Genomic DNA, 21,268 nt, shown 5'->3' with positions numbered 1-21,268 from the left:
ACATGAATCAACTTTCCTCCTGTCAGCTTTCTTCAGTGTCCAACTTTCACACCCATACATAGTAACGGGCAGTACTATGGCATGAATTATCTTGATCTAGGTCACCAGTGACACATCTTTACACTTACGATTCTCGTCAAGCTCCTGCATGGCTGCCCTCCCCAGTAACCTCTTCTACCTGTGCAAAATTTTCTAAACCTCTATCATGTCCCCCCTTAGTTGTCTCTTTTTCAAATTGAAAAGTCCCAGACTCCTCGGCCTTTCCTAATAGAAAAGGTGTTCCAACCCCTTACTCATCTGAGTTGCCCTCTGTACTTTTTCCTACTCAGCAATAGCCTTTTTGAGATACAATGGCCAGAACTGCACACAGTATTCCAAATGAGGCCACATTGTAGATTTATATGGGGCATGATATTGGCTGTTTTGTTTCTAATCTCTTTCGTAATAATCCTCAGCACAGCGTTTGCCTTTTTCATTGTCACGTTACAATGGGTTGACATTTATTGAGTTATCCACTATGACCCAAGGTCTTTTTCCCCTCTCAGTCTCAGCAAGTTCAGACCCCATTAGTGTGTATTTAAACTTGGGGGTTTTTTGTTTCAATATGTATCAACTAATCAATCTCTGCTTTCAAATTACTGAATTAAATAAAAGATTAAGATCCAAGAAACATTAGATGTATATGTAACTGAAAATGTTTTATTTCTGTATTTATGTGTATTTGTACAATATTTATATGTATGTGTACATACATGTGGGGGGTTTGCGGATATATTTAAAAAACATAGTAATCAAATAATCATATAAACACACACAACAGGAAGGAGGGCTAAAAAGAAAGAGTGAGGGGATGTCAAACAAAACAAAAAAGTCTTGTATACGAATGCCAAGGATACATCCATGTGTTCAGCACAAACATATGTGACCGCATATGCAGTGTGTGTGGGAGTGCTGCCTAGTTCAGATTTTCTCATGAAACCATTATATCACTTACCACTGTTCAGCTTGAGATGCAAAATTCCATACTATGTTGTTAGCTCTGTTATTCTTTCGCTTGCCCATCTCCTACCCAAAGACATACAGGTTCCACATTGCCCCGCCGCAAAAGAATATAATGTGTGCTGCCACATTATCCTGGACCAGTTAGCTCTAGTCTTGCATGTTGTGTAGCCTATTTTTTTATTTTCTGACAATCTCTGGAGCATTCTCCTTCCTCTTTTCCACAATTTACTTCACAGTCCTCTATGACAGAACACTAGCATAAAACATCAGCATGCATTTCTCCCCCTTTGGTACTACTCCATTCCTCTATGCCAGACCAATGTGCAGCTGCATCCACCTATCAGACAGATGGAGACAGATACTCAAAACTTCCTCTGGAATATTGTAATATTCTGTAATCTCTGTGCTGCCCAACTCATATTCCATGGAACTGACCTACATACAGTGCCCCCAGCCACCCAGAATTTCCTAACTCTGCTATAGTGAGTCTACAGCACTTTGAAATTTCACTCAGTTTCCTGCACAGTTTGCCCTTTCTTTTCTGTTTCCCCCCAAATTTTTCACGTGTCTCCAATTCTGAAGACATGAACAAGCCTAGTGAATTTCACTGATCCCTACTGTATACCTGTGCAATAAAAAGGAGCATGAACAGTAAACCAGGGAATTCAACAGCATATTGTCAAGAACAAATACCTCAGATCCTTAAAATGTTAACAAATGTAAAAATCCTAAAGCGCCCCTTGCATAACCAATATATTGTGCTCAATTTGTGCCAGGGTTTGTCAGGATTGATCCCAAAATCTAGCCATAGTGCTGGGGATCAACCTTTGAACATATTAAGGTTTGCTTCAGCAAGGTCCAATGCACATTCTTTACCAGTAAGATATGATATAGACCCTGAACAATTGAATATTGGGGCAAGGGCTTCTAAACCAGAGGGAAACATTCCAAGATTTTTTTTAAAAAAAGATGCAGGGGCCCAAATCTATCAAGAGGATGCATTCCATCGCTGAGTTCTTTCAGGTCGCAAATTTAATTTAATTCTATATGCATTTGCTGGAGAGGAAATGACAGAGGATATGGATAATAACCCTCCCATTCACAACTAGACTGCTTTAGGTGCTCAGGTAGCAATGTTACCCACACAAACTTTAGAATAACTCATCCATTGCCTCCTTATGCTTTAAGTGGCAAATGTTTTAAATTCATAGTTTATTCTTCTGTTATATAAAATATAAAGGAGTCCTCATTCAAAGTCAATTCTATACAAAAAGATGGAACTCAAAAGTCAGCCATTCATTTTGTGTTCCATTGAAAATGTGATTAGTGTGAAAAAGGCTTGATTTTTCCAGAAGGAGATGTGGAGAAGTTTCTCTTCTCATCTGAGAAGTATATCCAAAACCCTGGCAAATTCTGGAGACTGCATTCAGCAGAGCTTAAAATAAACCCTGTCCAGAAGCTTGAATAAACTGCCCATTGGAGACCACTTGGGCTAAGTTGAAATTCTGTAGACAATTAGTTATGACTGATGGAAACAAAATGAAAAAATATTTTAGCCTCAGGCATAAATACTTTAGCTCTGCCTCAGCTTAGCATTCCTGGGTTTTTCTTTCCTTCATATACTATACTACCTTACCACCTGTGTTCAAATAAATTTTCAACACGATTTCCTTCATGCCTTCTCAACCCCTTTCATTTAGGTGCTCAAAGCTACACATATGATCAAAAGGGACAGAAGCATTGTGGTAAAGGGAACTCTTCATCCACTCTACCCTCAGCTAATCAAAAGCATCTGCATGTGTGCGCACATGCACGTAGCACTCAGGAAAAGCCCTTATAATTAGGAATAAGCTACACTGCTCTCTGTTAGAAATCAGCTCGTGAACCAATAGTAAAAGCATTTTCTGACATTACTTATGTACAGTGAGCCCTATTCCCAAACAACATGCATATAAATAGACTGAACTGTATAAACAAACATTATAAATGTATAACAATTATTCATTTACATAATCCAATACATGGTTCATAATTATTCCCTTTTTATATTCAAGGGAATTTATGGAAGATAAGAGCACAAAGGATTTTCAGCCAGTTTTCCAAATTTAAAGCCACTTCAGCCAGTGATAAAGAATATGCTTCGTTCCCTGGAGTTACCAACAAAGAAAAACAAACATAAACCCTCCTCTCTAGTTTGCCTACAGAAGAAACTTAAGAAGGTCCATAGCAAAAGAAATAAACTATCTTGGATTAGATACAATATAAGGGTACACATTCTAAACTGATTTATAAAGGCTAAACTTTCAACCCAAAGACAATTGGACAAACAGGTTACTGTTGAAACTGACAGCTTGAAATTTCCTCATCAGATTTGTTCACTGCAGGAATTACAAAACTTAACTGGCATCTAAAAGTTGTTTCAAAACTACATTTCAAAACCTTGTCTTGAAGGCATCCTTTAATTTCTTATGCAATTCAAAATTCAAGCCCCTCTAGTGAAAGCAAAATCTTCTGTTCTGATAATACATTTTTCCATTTAGTTTTAGAAAAAAGAAGGCAGCTAATTGACATCGCAGAAATTGGGTTACATTCTAGCCTCTTTTAAAAGAAACTACAACCAGGTTAAGCTGCAGCATATTTAGTGATTGTTCCCACAGCCACACCCCACAAAGTCAAACTTCAGTGTTTAGTTAACAGTGCAGAAACATTCAGCTTGAAAGATGACACATAGCTCAATGGTTTTCAATAATCAGATTCCCTGAAGTAATCTCCTGCTACTCAAACTTGCCAAGGGGCATACGAGTTTGGAAAAAATGGAGAGTGAGTGGAAAGACCGCTCCCAGTTATCTGCCCTGACCTGGATGGCTCAGGCTAGCCTGATCTTGTCAGATCTTGGGAGCTAAACAGGGTCAGTCCTGGTTAGTACTTGGATGAGAGACCACCAAAGAAGTCTGAGGTTGCAATGCAGAGGCAGGCAAGGACAAACCACCTCTGAACATCTCTTGCCTTGAAAACCCCTAAGGGGTTGACACTTGACAGCACATTCCACCACCACCCAGTTAATCTCCTTATTTGCAGGAGGGCCAGACAGCTAGCAAAACAATTTTTTTTCAAGCTAAATCGAGGGGACAGTGCAAGACAGAAAGACTCAGGGGCAGGACCTAGTCTTATAGAGTACAGTTTTACAGAGTACAGAAAGTGGAGTGGAGATATGGGAACGTTTCACGAACACACTAACTCTGTTGGCACTTTCACCCATGCCAAATAATGCACTTCCAATCCACTTCCAGCGCACATTGCAGCTGGATTTCACTGTGTGAAATGGCCAAATCCACTTGCAAACGATCGTTAAAGGGCATTGCAAGTGGATCGAAAGTGCACTATTCAGCACGTGTGAAAGCGCCCTGTGTTTCACTAACCCAGAGCAAGCTGGTGGTCCCATCTACAAATGGTACAAGTTTACCTGTCCACACGGGTGGCAAAGGATGCACTGGAATAGGCATCGTCTGCCTGGAAAGTGGCAAAGAACTACCGTAGGGAGCTCAAACAAGCAGCTTGAGGAGGAGTGGCAGGGGGCCCACACCTACAGCAAAGGTGCTGTAGTTTCACATGCTAGCCGTATCTGAAGAAGCGAGCTGTGGCTCCCGAAAGCTCATACACCCTGCCAGAAAATATTCTTGTTCGTCTTTAAGGTGCTCCTGGACTCTGACCTGAAGAAGTGAGCTGTGGCTCCCGAAAGCTCCTACCCTACCAGAAAATATTTTTGTTAAGTCTTTAAGGTGCTCCTGGACTCTGGCCCTTTTCTACTCCTGCAGACAGACTAACACGGCGACCCACTGGGAAGGTGCAGCCGGCCGGTGCTCCCTTTCCCACGTGCCCATATCGATGGGGAGGAGGCCGGCAAACGGCTGTAGGCCAGCGGAGGGCGTCCATCGTTCAGACAGCCCGGCGGCGGCGGCAGAAGCCCGCTTCCCGGCAGGGGTGAACGAGCGCTTCCCCCTGGTTTCCCTCCCTCCCTCGCCCAGCCCCGCTGGGCTCACCCAGAGCCGGCCGCAGTGGTCGCCTTGATGGAGCTGATGCGGAGCCGGTTCGCCGTGTCCTTCAGGGCCTGCAGCGCCTGCTGGTCGGGCTTGTGGTAATCCTCCATGGAGACGGCTGGCGGCGGGCTCGAGTGACAGGCGGCGGCGGCGAGTGAGGGCGGGCAGGCCTCGGCTCGGCGACTGAGGAAGGGGAGCGGGAGCCGCCCGGCCAAGCTCCGCCATCGGAGGAGGAGCCCAACGCCGGGCCTGCCCCCGTGGCCAGGGCCGAGGGACTGGGCCGCTCCCGCCCCGGCCTAGCCCCTGCCTGCCTTCCCCGCCCCTCGAGTGGCGGGAAGGCGGCCGGGCGGGGCCCTGGCGGCGGCGAGGAAGGAGGGCGCCTTTCCGAAGAGGAAGCGTCGCGAGGCCTCAGTGCTGGAAGTGGTTGACTCAGTAGTAGTAGAAAGGAGCAAGAGTCCAGTAGCACCTTGTGTGTGTGTGTGTGTGTAGTCGCAGCCGACTTCTGGCGACCCCTTATGGGGTTTTCATGGCAAGAGACTAACAGAGGTGGTTTCCCAGTGCCTTCCTCTGCACAGCAACCCTGGTCTTCCTTGGTGGTCCCCCATCCAAATACTAACCAGGCTGACCCTGCTTAGCTTCTGAGATCTGACGAGATCAGGCTAGCCTGGGCCATCCAGGTCAGGGCCCAGGAGTACCTTAAAGACTAACAAGAATATTTTCTGGCAGGGTCGGAGCTTTCTTGAGCCACAGCTCACTTCTTCAGATACAGCTAGAATGTAAATCCATCTGTCTTCAAGTAGAGTAGGGTGAACTCAGACAAGCATTAGTATGAATGATTTTATTATTACGGCAATAGCCAGACAAACTACAAACCTTATCAGTTAAAATCGATTAAAGCATTAGTATGTAAATGTTAACAGTATGTACATGTGAATAGCAGGCGTGGTGGGATAAGGTGTGGTCTGCAGAAGAGTCTGTGATGTCCAGGGGAGAGATGGGTGTGGAGAAATCAGCATTGGTCATGAGCCATGAATGCAAGGGCTTTGACTCAGTAGCTGAGTGTGTTAAGCGCTGGCCAAATTGCTCATCTGCCCTGCCTGGGTAGGGATCCCCGCGTCGGGCTGCCCTGTGAACAAACACGTTGAAGTCCGCTGTACTTGGTGCTATCGGGAAACTTGTCTGCACTGCCCCTGCCTGTATGCATTCAATGGAGGGGCCTGCAGGGCCGGTGCCACCATTAGGCGCACTAGGCGGTCGCCTAAGGCGCAGACCTCAGAGGGGCACAGAACTGGCCTGAGGGGCACCATTTTTAAACAAATTAGTTTCTTGAAAGAAATGCAACTGACTATATTTTTTTGTTTTAAGATAAGTACCACAACAATGCTGTGGATAGGGTACTAGCTGGAGATCTCCTGCTATTACAACTGATCAGAGACCAGTTCACCTGGAGAAAATGGCTGCTTTGGCCATTGGACTATGGCACTAAAGTCTAGGGTTGCCATCAGCAGGAGATGTTGCAGGCGGAGCCTGACGAGGGTGGGGTTTGGGGAGGGACTTCCATGCCATAGAGTCCAATGGCCAAAGCGGCCATTTTCTCCAGGGGAACTGGTCTCTATCAGCTGGAGATCAGTTGTAATAGCAGGAGATCTCCAGCTAGTACCTGGAGGTTGGCAACCCTATCCATAGCATTGGTCTGTCAGCTGGAGATCAGTTGTAATAGCAGGAGATCGTCTGCTATTACCTGGAGGTTGGCAACCCTATTGAAGTCCCTCCCCAAACCCTGCCCTCAGGCTCCACCCCAAAAACCTCCCACCGGTGGTGAAGAGGGGCCTGGCAACCCTAGCTATGGAACAGAATTAATTATAACATCTCATAAAACATTTTGTGCTTTTATTTTTTTCTAAAAGACACCTGTTTTTCAAAAAATGGGGTTGGGGGCACAAGTAGTTAGCCTTGCCTAGGGCGCAAAAATGACTGGCACCGGCCCTGGGTGCCTTCACAGGGTGCCAGGTCTGGGTTGGGAAATCCCTGGTGATTCCAGGAGAGGTGGGATTTGGGGAAGGAAAGGGATTTCAGGGGGTATATAATGCCATAGACACTACCCTCCAAACCTGCCATTTTCTCCAGGAGAATGGATCTGTCATTTGCAGTGCATTCCTAAAGAGTTACTCCAGTTTAAAGCCCATTGAAATGAATGGGCTTAGACTGGAGTAACTCTCCTTAGGAATGCATTGTTGGGGAACAATCGTAATTTCTGGAGATCTCCAGGCCCCACCTGGACGCTGACAACCCTTTGCCTACAATTCTTTAATCTTTAATGCTTTCCCTCCCAAAGAAAAAGGGCTTTACAAACCACTGATGTGAAAAAAGAGTTCCATAAACTCCAATTGGTGCACATTAATCATTCAATGGATCAGTCCTAGCTTGTGGCGGATAAAAGTATCCGTGAAAAAATCATGAGGGAAGGGATTCTACCCTCTCCTAGCAATAATTTTGAGAGTGGGGAGACAAGAACTAAAGGAGGGCTGCCGTTTGCAAATAGAGCAGACGTGCACAGACCAAAACCAGTTAAGTATCTTGCGCTTTTAAGTCAGGAGGCGCACACCAGAAGTGCAGTTTTAGCACATTTTAACCATATTTTTACGTTTAATATTTTTTTGATAAAAGCTAGGGTTGCCAATCTCCACGTGGGGCTTGAAGGTCTCCTGGAATTTTATAACTGACCTCCCTGTACAGAGATTAGTTCCCTGGGGGGGGGGGAATGGCTGCTCCCTCTCCAAACCTCCCCAATCTGCCCCCAACCTCCAGGAATTTCCCAACCCAGAGTTGGCAATCCTAACTAAAGCCCTCCTTTTTACTCCTGGCCAGCAGTTCCCAACAGGGCACCCCATGTGCACCTACCAACATCTTTCTTCATGCCCATCAAGTTATTTTAGAGAGTGGCTGGGGCCATGTGGCTGGGGGGCTCTTGTCCAGCAAGGATTCTCGTTGACCACTGGAGATTTGATTGGCTATGCGGGATAAAAAAATATCGCTTCAGCGGCTGCTACCACCACAGGGAGTTTTATTCTCTCTTCTTTCCTCAATATTTTTTTTTAGATAGCCCCTCTTCTCCCCTTAGGGTTGCCAACATCCAGGTACTAGCTGGAGATCTCCTGTTATTACAACTGATTTCCAGCTGCTAGAGATCAGTTCCCCTGGAGAAAATGGCCACTTTGGCAATTGGACTCTATAGTATTGAAGTCCCTCCCCAAACCCCCTCCCTCCCCGGCCTCCGCCCCAAAAACCTCCCACCGGTGGCAATGAGGGACCTGGCAACCCTATCTCCCCTCCACTTGGGCTTCCTCTGTGAGTGTGGCTCTGCCTTCCTTGTCAGCAGTCATCATCAGGCATGGAGTCACGTAGTACCAGAGCCTGCTTCAACAACGTGCCCAGCCTGAGAAGCCAGTGGATTTGTCGGTTCATGTTCTTTGCACCACCACCCATTTCTTCATCTCCTATTTCCCTTGTATTCCTCCAGGTATTTCTTTCTTCCCTTTTCCCTCCCCCACCCCTCAGTCAATAGAATCAACACAAGGCGTTTACTTTCCCTGCAGTTTACACACATTGAAGATGACTCAGGCTCAGCTTGACTGGCGGTTGGCAGTTGTAACTGACTCCAAAAACTTGTGCAGGGCAATGATGTCTTGGAATAAGACCCTGTGTCTTGGAATAAGACCCTGTGACCCTGACACAAACAGGACACAGGGTCTTATTCCAAGACACTGAAAGACTGGACAATTCTACCAACTATTTTGTCAGATTGCACAGAGAAGCCATTGAAATTCATAAACATCAGCACAACTTTAACAGAAAAGAGGAGAGTTTAAGAATGAATAAGGCTTGGCTTCCTGTTCTAAAAAACCTCCAGACTAACAAAGACAACATTCAACAATAGCCATGCAGATTAGCTTTGGATTACACACATTAACAGACCACTTCAGGATACAATGGTTCCATATTAACATACCATACCCTCATTAGCACATTATCTTGATACTTACAGGACAATGACTAGCACATTACTTTTGCAGGACAATGACTCAGCTCAAACCCAACCCCTTTCTGACTATATATTACTCTTCCTACACCCTTGACACTGAGAGACACTGTCCTTCAGTGTTACTACTCTGAAGATGCCTGCCACAGTTGCTGGCGAAACGTCAGGAAAGAAAATTCCAAGACCACGGTTACACAGCCCGGATAACCTACAAGAACCAATGAACTCTGACTGTGAAAGCCTTCGACAATATATACAATTAAATTTTGGACAGAAGAGAGTGTAGGGGAAGTCAACTTTTCTTTTTTCTTTTTTAGACTGGAAATTCTTATAGATTTTACTCTATATTGTTAAAGCATTAATGAAAATTGATTGCAATGAGAAAATAATAAAAAACTTTATTAAAAAATGTGCAGTCTAAAATACAATTATGTAAGGACTATTCTAGTTTTATGACCTATTGTATACCTTGCCAAAATTCACAGATATTTTCCCTCCCTACTTTGGCAGCTTTCAGCCCATTCCGGGGGGAGGGAGGCAAATCGGCACTGGAATAAGTGCTCCTTTGCACCGTGATAAAGTGCCACAAATGCCGGGTTGGTGGCACTTACGCTGGGGCTGCGCAATGGCAGAACAAAATGGCACAGGGGCAGCAGCGCAACCCCCATGCCAGTGCAAGTGTGGAGTGGAGGTCGGTGCCAGCACCAAAAGGGGCGTTCCAGGGGGCACTCTTGGTGGTAGTCAGATTCCTGAAGACTTTCGGCATGGGAATGCCCACTTTCCCTGGTGTAAAGTTGTGTGTGTGTGTTAAGTGCCGTCAAGTCGCTTCCGACTCATGGCGACCCTATGAATGAAAGTCCTCCAAAATGTCCTATCTTTGACCGCTTTGCTCAGATCCTGCAAATTGAAGTCTGTGGCTTCCTTTATTGAGTCAATCCATCTCTTGTTGGGTCTTCCTCTTTTCCTGCTGCCCTCAACTTTTCCTAGCATGACTGTCTTTTCCAGTGACTCTTGTCGTCTCATGACGTGACCAAAATACAATAGCCTCAGTTTAGTCATTTTAGCTTCTAGGGTCAGTTCAGGCTTGATTTGATCTATAACCCATTGATTTGGTTTTTTTTGGCAGTCCACAGAATCCGTAACACTCTCCTCCAACACCACATTTCAAAGGAATCTATTTTCTTCCTATCAGCTTTCTTCACTGTCCAGCTTTCACACCCATACAAAGTAATAGGGAATACGATGGCATGAATTAATCTAGTCTTGGTGGCCAGTGACACATCCTTACACTTCAAAATCTTTTCTAGCTCCTTCATGGCTGCCCTTCCCAGTCTCAATCTCCTTCTGATTTCTTGGCTGGAGTCTCCCTTTGGGCTGATGGTGGAGCCAAGGAATAGAAAATCTCGAACCATTTCAATTTCCTCATTGTCAACCTTAAAGTTGTGTAATTCTCCTGTAGTCATTACTTTTGTTTTCTTGATGTTCAGCTGTAGTCCTGCTTTGGCACTTTCTCTTTTAACTTTCAGCAGTAGTCGTTTCAAATCTTCACTATTTTCTGCCAATTATGTAGTGTCATCAGCATATCTCAAATTATTAATGTTCCTCCCTCCAATTTTCACTCCACCTTCATCTAAATCTAATCCAGCTTTCCTAATTATATGTTCTGCATATAGATTGAAGAGATAGGGAGATAAAATACATCCTTGTCTGACACCTTTTGCCAATTGGAAACCATTCCGTTTCTCCATATTTTGTTCTAACTGTGGCCTCGTGTCCAGAGTACAGGTTGCGCATCAAAACGATCAGATATAGTGGCACACCCATTTCCTTTAAAACCAGCCATAGCTTTTCATGATCCAAAGTCAAAAGCTTTGCTGTAATCTATGAAACACAAGCTGATTTTCTTCTGAAATTCTCTCGTACGCTCCAGTAACCAGCGTATATTTGCAATATGATCTCTAGTGCCTCTTCCTTTTCTGAAACCAGCTTGAACATCAGGCATTTCTCGTTCCATATATGGTACAGCCTTTGCTGTAAGATTTTGAGCATCACTTTACTTGCATGAGAAATTAATGCAATGGTCCGATAGTTTTGCAATCTTTGATGTCTCCTTTCTTGGGAATTGGAATGTAAATGGATCGTTTCCAGTCTGTGGGCCATTGTTTTGTTTTCCATATCTGTTGGCATATTTTTGTCAAGATTTTGATGGACTCCATTTCTGTGGCTTGGAATAGCTCTGTTGATATCCCATCTGCTCCTGGTGATTTATTTCTCCTGATTGCTCTCAATGCAGCTTTCACTTCACTTTCTAAAACTGTAGGTTCTTCTTCAAAGGATTCTTCTTGGAAAGAATCTTTTATCCTTTCATCTCTTCTGTATAGTTCTTCAGTGTATTGTTCCCACCTTTTCTTTATTTTGTCCTGTTCAGTTAATGTATTTCCATGCTGATCTTTCAGCATGCCTAACCGTGCTTTAAATTTCCCTTTGATTTCTTGGATCTTGTGGAACAGATCTCTTGTTCTTCCTTTTTTTTTGTTCTCTTCTATTTCTTTACACTGGTTATTATAATAGGTCTCTTTGTCTCTATGTTCGAGTTGCTGGAACTTTGCACTTAGACTTTTGACCGCAGTCGGCTCCTGGTCTTGTTTTGGCCGAGAGAATAGAGCTTCTCCATCTTCTGCTTCCAATTATATAATCTATTTGATTTCTACACTGGCTGTCTGGTGATGTCCGTGTATACAATCGTCTATTTGGTTGCCTGAAATATGTGTTTGCAATGAACAGATTGTTGTCTTCACAGAATTCTATGAGGCGTCCTCCTGCTTCATTCCGTGCTCCTAGCCCAAATCTGCCAATATTTGATTCTGCTTTGTTTACTACTTTTGCGTTCCAACACCTATGATTAGAGTAAAGTTACGCCAGGTAAAATCGTGGCACAGTCCATAGAGCCGTTTCCTCTCTCTCTCTCTCTCTCTCTCTCTCTCTCTCTCTCTCTCTCACACACACACACACACACACCTCTTAGCGCAGCCACACCCCCAAGCCCATGGTGCCTGTGGAATCTGACCAAGTGATCAGCCAGCCCCCCACCTGTTTTTTTTTGCTAGTGCAATTTTAGTGATAAATGCTAAATATATAAATATTTTAGCATTTTATCGCTAAAATAGCACTAGCAAACAAAAAAAAAACAGGTGGGGGTTGGCTGACCAATACAAGATTTCCCTCTGATTCCCTCCCATTCATACATCAAGCATCCAACTGAGCCGCACTGATTTTCTCCCCTCCCCCCGCCCCTTGGTCAGTTTTATACATTGGGGATCCAACTGAGCCACACTGATCACCCCCCAGTCAGTTTCATACATCGGGGATCCAACTGAGCCATGCTGATTTTCCCTCTCCCCAGCGGAGGCTTTCTGCCCCATAGCCACCGCGCTGCCTCCACTCTCCTCCCTCTCCCACCATCGCCCAGAGCCAAGCCTCCTGCTGCTGCTCCTCTCCCCAGCTGGCGCTGCTCACCCTGGGGGTGTGGGCAGAGAAACCCAAAGTTACACCTATGCACACAAATAGCAGTGATTTGCTTCGATTTGGGATTGAGGCATACTTTAAATTCGTGGTAAACCAGGATCCTGAAACTGCGGGACAAGTGTGAGGCGGCAGCGAAGTGACTTCTGAAGGTTGGAAAAATCATGCATAATCCCAGCGAAGCCCCAAAGCAGTCCAGCAGGGATCATGAAACTAAATATCCATGCAAAAATGGCCATTGTGTATTTTATAAATATGAATTCAGTCTTTTAGAAAGTCACAAAAGACAAGCTGTGCAGGTCCTGCCATAGACCCTGAAGCACCCCCTCATATGATAGTGTACAAGTACTGATTTGTCTTGGTTGCTTGTTTGTTGTCTTGTTGAGTTCGAGGGGAGAACATTTATTGGCATTACACTGAAATAGCTGTAGGAAAATGCTTTGACAAGATTTCTAGTGCATCCTCCCTGAAAAAAACCACACCCTGATAGATGTAACAAACTGTTTTGGGAACACAAGTTTGTTCAAGAGAAGTACTCTCGCAAAGAAGTAATCCAATATCGGGAATTACTTGAACATGTCTTCACAGTCATTTGGCAACTTGAACTAAACACATGTCATCACTAAGAAGTTTAATACCACCGAAGTTTTATTTGTGCTTTGAACATCACCTTCAAAGAATTGACATTTCTGTTAAGACCAGTAATGACTATAATTCTCATGTCCATGTACATAATTGATTCCAAGATTGTTCAGCCAGTTCTCCACAAATTGTTAAAGTACATGTGTGTTAACTAAGGACTGAACCATATGAGACAAGTGTGAGAGCACAATCTCCCCCCCCCCACAACTTTCACTATGTCCTGTGTGAAGAACACTGCTTGCTTCCAGTTCTACCAGATATGTCATGATAAATTTAGAAAGCAATTTTGCAGCTTTAAGTTTAGTGTACAAACAGCTTTTTGGGCCGGGTGGGGGGGCTCAAGCTGGTTTCCTTATATCAATTTCCTTAATGCATTTGGTATCAGATGAAGCTGATGCTCTGGGTCACTAACTCCTGCACAGGGGTACTTCATGTACATTCAAGGGAACATTTAGTTGAAGACAGCTTACTTTGTAGTGGAAGGTCTCTTAAGCCTCAGAAAGTTCACTGCTTCCACAAAGTTCTTCCCAGTTTAAATGAGGGGATAGTAGACAGTCATGTTTACCAGTGTCTATAACGGTTCTCCATAAATGATTCATATCCTTTTTCTGTTGGACATACCAGGCCTTTGTTTGTGTTCTCTGGTGGAGTGCATCTTATCCAGTCAACCATTGGACTGATGAGATCAACTTTTATCAGTCTTGCCTTCGCAATAACATCAGTCACTGTAGCCTTCTAATCTGCCTGGTAGAGATGGGCTACCAATGTCGTGTTAGACTGTTTTTAGTCCTTTCTGGAGGGCAGTTTTCAGATGATGAGTCCAAAGAACTTTTGTTCAGTCTCTTGGTCACTGGCCTATAGGTTTTTGCAAGATCCCATTTTTCTCCCATGCTGTTTAATATAATTCATGAAACGTTTGGGAGAAAACATGGGGAAATCTGGGGTGAGATGTCACCAATATCCTGATGACACTCAAGTCTCCCTCAGTATACAGAAAATCTGTGGGCAAGCTCAACTGATTTTTGGAAACTGAAGGTCTGAATAAGGGTAAACCAAGACTAACTCCAGGTACAAGTGGTTCTTTGAGTTGGAGGTAATGTTGATCCACTTCAATTGGCATAAGATAGGGTTGTACTCTCCCTGAAGGAACAGCTTTGCAGTCTGTGAGCTCCTGGATGCCTTTTTGGCACTGGATATCCAGCAGTGATATTGTTTGTCAGGAGTTCAATTTTCGTACTTAGGTTGTACACCATAGCCTTCTTTGGAAACATACAGGTGTACATTAATACACTATGTGGGACTGCTTTAGAAATGGTTCAGAAGCATCAACTTGCTCAGGAGGTAGCTGTCAGGATCCTAATAGGCTAGCAGTAGTAAACATATCACTCCTACCTAGGGTAGTCAACCTCCAGGTGGTGGCTGGAGATTTCTTGGGATTAAACCTGATCTTCAGGCCACAGAGATCAGTTCACCTGGAGAAAATGGCCACCTTAGAAGGTGGACTCTATGGCATTATACCCCATTGAAGTCCCTCCCCTCCCCAAGCCCCACCTTCTCAGGCTCCACCACCCCAAATCTTCAGGTATTTCCTAACCCAGAGCTGGCAACCCTACTCCTATCCTATGCTCATTACTTTTGCTACCAGTTTGCTTACAGGCCCAATAAACAAGTCTGGTTCATATGTTACAGTGAATGTATGTACATCCTGCATGTACATGCATATATATCTATTCGTAAGACTGAGCCAACATGCATTCATTTTACAAATGAAACTGGGGGATAACATCTAGATCAGTGGTTCTCAACCTGCGGGTCGGGACCCCCAAGGGGGTCACAAAGTGTTTTCTGGGGGGTCGCCGCCACTGTCCTGGGACAGCCCCCATCCTGGGCTGTCCAAGACTAACCCAGACGCCCTGTAACCCTGATCCGTCCACAAGGGCAGGGAAGACCCCAATCAGAGAGGTGAGGAACTGGCCAGCCGACAGCCAGAAGGAGCCGGGCTGCAGAGACGCGGTGGCATGCCGCCGCACACCAGCTGTAGCCCCGCTGCCCAGCTGAGAGGCGGGCAGGCCAGCCCTGGGCGCGGTCGCACTTGCACCGGGCGGATGATGCGGCAGGATGTGTGGGAGGCCGAGGAAGCTCCCCTGGCTCGGCGAGTTCAGGTCTCGGAGGAGAAGAGGGTGGTCCCCCTTGAGGCCGCTACAGCCACGTTGTTTTTACTTTTAGCCGCACTCGGGTGGGGCAGGAGCTTCAGCCTGGAATCCAAGTGCGCATGTCTGTAGTGTGGCTTCGCTTTTCTGCCCTTAGTCATCAGTTCCGCTCTGGCAAGGCCAAGGGGGAGAGAGTCAAGGTGCATGTGCAGTTCGAGATTTCCCCCTCGAGCACGCAGGTTCTGTGAGGCGCAGAAGGAGCGGTGACTGGCAGAGGGGAGAAAAAGGCACGAAAAGTCCGGGCGGGATAAGCGGCCCTCGGCTCTTTCCTGGCCCTTCGCTCTCGTGAGGTGATTAAACGGAGCTCCGCTTTGAGGGATAACTGCAGTTCTGTGCACAAGCAGTGTCCCAGTCATAAGAGAGGGAGTTTCCTCGCGAGAGCCCCAGCCTGCATGGAAGAGTTTTTGGGGAGAGAGGGGAGGACAAGGAACGCAGTGCATGCTCAAAGGCACTCTTTCCTCCATGTCAGGAAAGGTTACCGCGCCAGTCACAGCCGCTGCGCAACAGGTGGTAGTACCGTTTGCTTGTTTGTTTTAAACTTTAAAATTTAAAGTAATTATATATATATGGATACCCTGGACTGCCAAAAAAATAAATGTGTTTTCTTTATCCTATTGAAAATGTCATTTATGAAAATTTATGCAAATGTGACGAGGGTCGCAGGTTACTTGGCAATTGTAAAAGGGGGTCGCAACTCGAAAAAGGTTGAGAACCACTGATCTAGATAAATGTGGAGTTTGTATCACACATTCAACTATATATGCATTGACTGTAACACAGGGATGGGGAACCTTTTTCCTGCCAAGGGCCATTTGCACATTTATGACATCGTTCAGGGGCCATACCAGGTGTAGATCTCCCGGTGGGGGGGGGAGAGGCGAGGGTTGCCAGGTCTCCAGCCACCACCTGGAGGTTGGCAACTCCAGGGGAGGCCACACAGAGAAGGCCTGCGGGGTGCCCCCACTCCCCCCTCCCAGGCGGAAGGGCAGCCAGCAGTGGGCCCGAGCAAACGAGGTGCCAGGGAGGCGCAGCCCACAGTTGATCGGTAAGGGAGGAAGGCAAACAGAAAGAGGAAAAGGGAGGGAGGGAGAAAGGGAGAGAAAGGGAGAAAGAAATGGAGAGAGAGGGAGAAAGAAAGAAAAGGACGGAGGGAGACAAAGAAAAGGACGGAGGGAGACAAAGACAGAGACAGAAAAAGAGGGAGAAAGAGGGAGAGAAAGGAGAAAGAGTGACAGAAAAAGAGTAAGAAAAAAGAGAAAAGCCTTCCCCCCCACCCACCCACCCACGGCGGCACACAGAGCCCTGCGCGACTGGGCCCCAGTCTCCATGCCGTCTCCTCCCCAGAGTCCACAAAAGGGCCCCCCCAAAGCCCAATCGGCTCCTGCATGCATGCTCTGCGGCCGGGAGCCGCCAGCCTCTTTCCCCCTCGCTCTCGCTGCTCAACAGCTGACAGTCGGCGAGAGGAGGTCCAAAGGGCGCCGCAACGCCGCTGTAAGCCGTGGTGCCAGGAACACCCTCTGGGAGGGCCGGCCTGCACCCCACCTCTGCAGCAGGGTCCCAGAGCTCCCGAGGGCCACACAAAATGTCCTCGGGGGCCGCATATGGCCCCCGGGCCTGAGGTTCCCCACCCCTGCTGTAACATGATAATTATTCAGAGCACATACAAACAACAATCAAGTATACACTGTATTCAGATTGTACGTGTGTCTACTGTAACTTGTGAACAGGGCCAAAATGTTGATGATAACCAACTCATGTTTTTAGGACATCTGAGGGAGCTCTGTTCTGTGAAACCCAAATTAGGGAAATCTAGCTGGTAGAAACCTACAAGGGCTTCCTCAGCTACTGCCCCTGAACTGTCCCTTCATTGAAAGCCTTATGTTGTCAGCTGAATTTTTTAAAAGTTCAGTTCCGTTGTAAATTGAGATTATGCGTGTGTTTTGTAATGAGAGAGCCAGTATGGTGTAGTGAATAGAGTAGCAAACTAGGACCTGGAGACGCACGCTGTCATGGATGACCTTGAACCAGTCACAAGGTGGTTGTGAGAAGACAAGGAAGCTGCTCTGGGTTCCCATTAGGGAAAATAAATGAAATGTGCTGTTTCAAAACATTTTTGTAAGCCACATTATTTTAAATAGAACAGTGGGGTACACATGCTCATACGGAAATAAGAAAAGGGCCTATAGTCTGTTCTAATTTTTTTTAACTACTGCAAGGGTTCTACTGTCATGTGAAGTTGGCAACTGATAGCCAGCAATGCATAAATGTAGTGTGTGTTTGTGTGTGTGTGTGTGCATAAAGCTGCATCAAGTCACAGTTGACTTATGGCAACCCACTAGGGTTTTCAAGGCAAGAGAAGTTCAGAGGTGGTTTGCCATTGCCTGCGTCTGCATAGTGACCCTGGATTTCCTTGGTGGTCTCCAATCCAAGTACTAACCAGGGCAAACCCTGTTTAGCTTGAGATCTGACAAGATCAGGCTAACTTGCGCCATCTAGGTCAGAGCAATTTCCACAATACGAAGAATTATACCCAGGAAGTTCCTCAGAAAGTGAATTACTGACTAAACAGATTTTAGGAGGGACTCAAACATTTGTCTTTGAAATTTTATTACAAAAATATATTTGCAAACATACAAAATTTTCAATGAAAAATGCTCATTCTTAAACTTATATGCAATAACTTAATATTTGTCAACATAAGATGGTACAAATTACATATTACTGAAATGTTACCGATGCACTATAGTTTTGTTGTTTTTTTAATTGCTCAAACAACACAGGGCATGATCCAGTTAGCTGCAGTACCTCCATTTGGAATCCTATAGGCTCAGAGTCTTATTTTCCACCACCCCTTCTGTCTATGCACAGAAACACAATTTGCACCAAACCAAGGCATGCAGAATCTTGCATCTCCCCTAATGCCTTCCCCACAATGATTTTTGTACGCAAGCAAAGGTGTGGGGGAGGGGGGGGGAATCCAAGACTCCACTGAGCCTCCCGAAATTGTCTGGGATCATGCCTATTGTTTTCCAAACGTCGTTACTCAAAATCCCAAAGATCTAAAGAACCTCAAAATCTCAAACATGCCAGTGCAAATCAAAGTGGTAAACCCAGACACTGAGCATAGTGTGCATTTTAAACCACCATGTGCCCATATGTTAAATTGTTACAGAAAACAAACTACAAGGGAAGTTTATTGCAACTTTTTTCCAACTTAAAAGGATATTGCATCTTAACATTTTCACAAAGATGTAAAAAACCAAGGTGAAATATATATTGCACACACTCCTCTTATTAAGATATGCTTAAGAAGCAACTCAGGTAGCTAACAAAAGGCGGCCGTTTGTGCCAATACTTTTTGCATCAAAACACTCCCCATTAAATACTTTTTTAAAAAGTTCCTTGAATGTCCCACATGTGGCATTGGTGGATTTCAGGAACATACTAAACCAGAGCAAACTGGGAAAATTACAGTTTAGTATATTTGAAATCTCATACCTATTGCTGAAACAGAACTTAAACAGCTTTTCTGTTTCATCTTACTCAGTTCCTTCACAGACTATTTAAATTTTGTAAGGTAAGTCCCAAAAGTATTTGTCAGGCACATAATAATACAACAGTATATTATTGATGTAACAGCCTTTACTTACATAACAGCAATAAGTATCTGAATAAACTGCAAATTTTAAAGCCACTTTTGAGTAGACGAATATTAAGAATTTTTTTAAAAGCTGCATATAAGCAACAGAAAAATACATGCTTAGATAAATATTCACTATTTTGCAATATAGTCTAAATACTTTTTTATTCTTGGGATACAATAAGGAACACCTTTCCAAAACATCATCTTCAATTAATGGAACAGGTTGGTTAATTAGCTATGTATTTGTTATTGTTACATGCAGGAAACAAGAATCAATGTTTTCATGTTAAACCAAACTTTGATTAAAGAAAATGTAGGTATTCAAACAAGAACTCTCCAGCAGTTTCCAGATTTTGTAAACATTTGTGACTTTACTTTACAGCCGAGTTTTCTCTCAAAGCAATTCTTAAAGAGGTTTCTTGGTTAAATGTTTGTCACATAACAACAAGCAATAAGAGCACTAGTGTGGTACACTGAATGTTACTAACAGTGCTTTATATTGTGTAGGACACCTGTTCTCCCAGCTTGAGTCTGCTACATACACAAAAGTTGTAACATCAATGTACATAAAATTCAAAAATTAAAACTTATGTATAAAAGGGTTTGCCCAGTAACTAATAAACTTCTAACTAACAAAATCCTCTTTGGAAGTGAAGAACTATTTTTGACTCTGTACGTACTTTGAACAAATGAGACCTCTGACCTACCAGCTACCAGTAGAGGTTAATAGGGAGTTACAATGCAAAAATATTAAAAGGGAGAAAGTACATTTCCTTTAAGCCTTGAAGACGCAGAACCTTTACAGTACATTCAATATCAAGGAACCCTTCATAGTTTCAATTTTTACAGGTCTTTGGATAGGTTTAATGGTTGTGACCTAGCTCAATGTAAGCATTATGTTTAATATATATTCAACTCATGTTAATGTTTGATAAAGTTTTTTTCACCCATCTCAAAAACTAAGGACCACTCATTTATTGTATCTTTACTATCAATACACACAACGAGATATATTTGGTTCCAGTGATAAAGCCACTGAAAAGCTCCTAAACAGAGCTACATCCTTCTAAGTCCACTGAAATCAATGGGCTTAGAAGTATAATGTTCCTTAGGATTGCACTGTAAGACTACTGCTCTGGCTTAGTATTCTTTCGGAGAGGTTTAAGATCAGAATAAAACTCTTAAGATAAGCAGGCTCCCCCCACCCCCAAATTGGTGCACTATTTAATATCCAACAAGTGACCAGAGAGCTCTCCTGTTTCTTACATGAGGTTAAAAAAACCTGTAGAGATCCATTTCAATTTTACCATTAAAGCCAATAAATTGGTCAAATATGCATCTCACTATCAATGTTATTTCTGATATAAAATTATACGTTTAACTGGAAACACTGAGCTTCAAGCTGAAAAGGAGGCTCTCTCAAAGGCAGGTTTTACTAAGTAAAATCAAAAGCATATCCAATAAAACCACTCAAACTCAAGTACATATTTTGATTGATTTTAAAAAATTCAACACATTGGTTATATCAAAACACACTGATTTGTGTGGAGCTATCATTAAAGCTTGGCTGATAAGTTAAAGTATCTGCACCTCAGTGATATCATTTTTACATTAATCTTAAGATTAAACAGGCACAGTCTACCCTGGGACCTTCTCCAAATTCTGCTGAAAGATATGAAGCCTGTACAAGAGCCCAGCTGTGCTCGTTTGCAAACTCTTCCCATTTCAATAGCTCATAAAGGAAACACTGTAATACGCAGAGCCAAAACAATGCTCTTTCTTCAAATTTCAGCAATGCTTTGAAAAGTAAGCAGTGCATGTTGACTGGTTAAATTCACTAGAAAAATTACCTTTCACAATATAAAACAAAGGCTTTTCTACTTAAAAAAACCCCTTATTCCTTAACGTTACTATTGCTTGAATAAATTGAAATCTATTTTACACTAGAGTATTGCTAGTTAATATCACATGCCATAATGAAATAAATATAAGTCACGGAGAGATCCAATAGCAGCATATAAAACAATCAGAAACCAGAGGCAGACTTCCTTTGGGAAGAAGTTTGAACTTTACATTGGAATATTATGAATGTTAATCTACCTATACGAATTATGCACAACACCCTGCAAAGGTGTGGGTGGAATCACACTGAACGTGTTGTCCATATGCCCAG

General features: G+C 44.0%; 1 protein-coding gene across 1 annotated transcript in view; it reads right to left on the bottom strand.

Annotated features, from left to right (window-relative positions):
* TKT (transketolase) overlaps positions 1–5,149 on the bottom strand; it is a 38,569-nt gene extending 33,420 nt beyond the window's left edge. The window contains exon 1 of the mRNA XM_056854702.1: positions 5,043–5,149. Within this exon, the coding sequence (XP_056710680.1) occupies positions 5,043–5,149 (107 nt within the window). The remainder of the gene's footprint in view (positions 1–5,042) is intronic.
* Positions 5,150–21,268: the final 16,119 nt, after the last annotated feature.

This window comes from Euleptes europaea, chromosome 1 (genome assembly GCF_029931775.1).
Source record: "Euleptes europaea isolate rEulEur1 chromosome 1, rEulEur1.hap1, whole genome shotgun sequence".
Taxonomy (NCBI): Eukaryota; Metazoa; Chordata; class Lepidosauria; order Squamata; family Sphaerodactylidae; genus Euleptes; species Euleptes europaea.
This window is presented reverse-complemented; position numbering and strand designations above follow the sequence as displayed.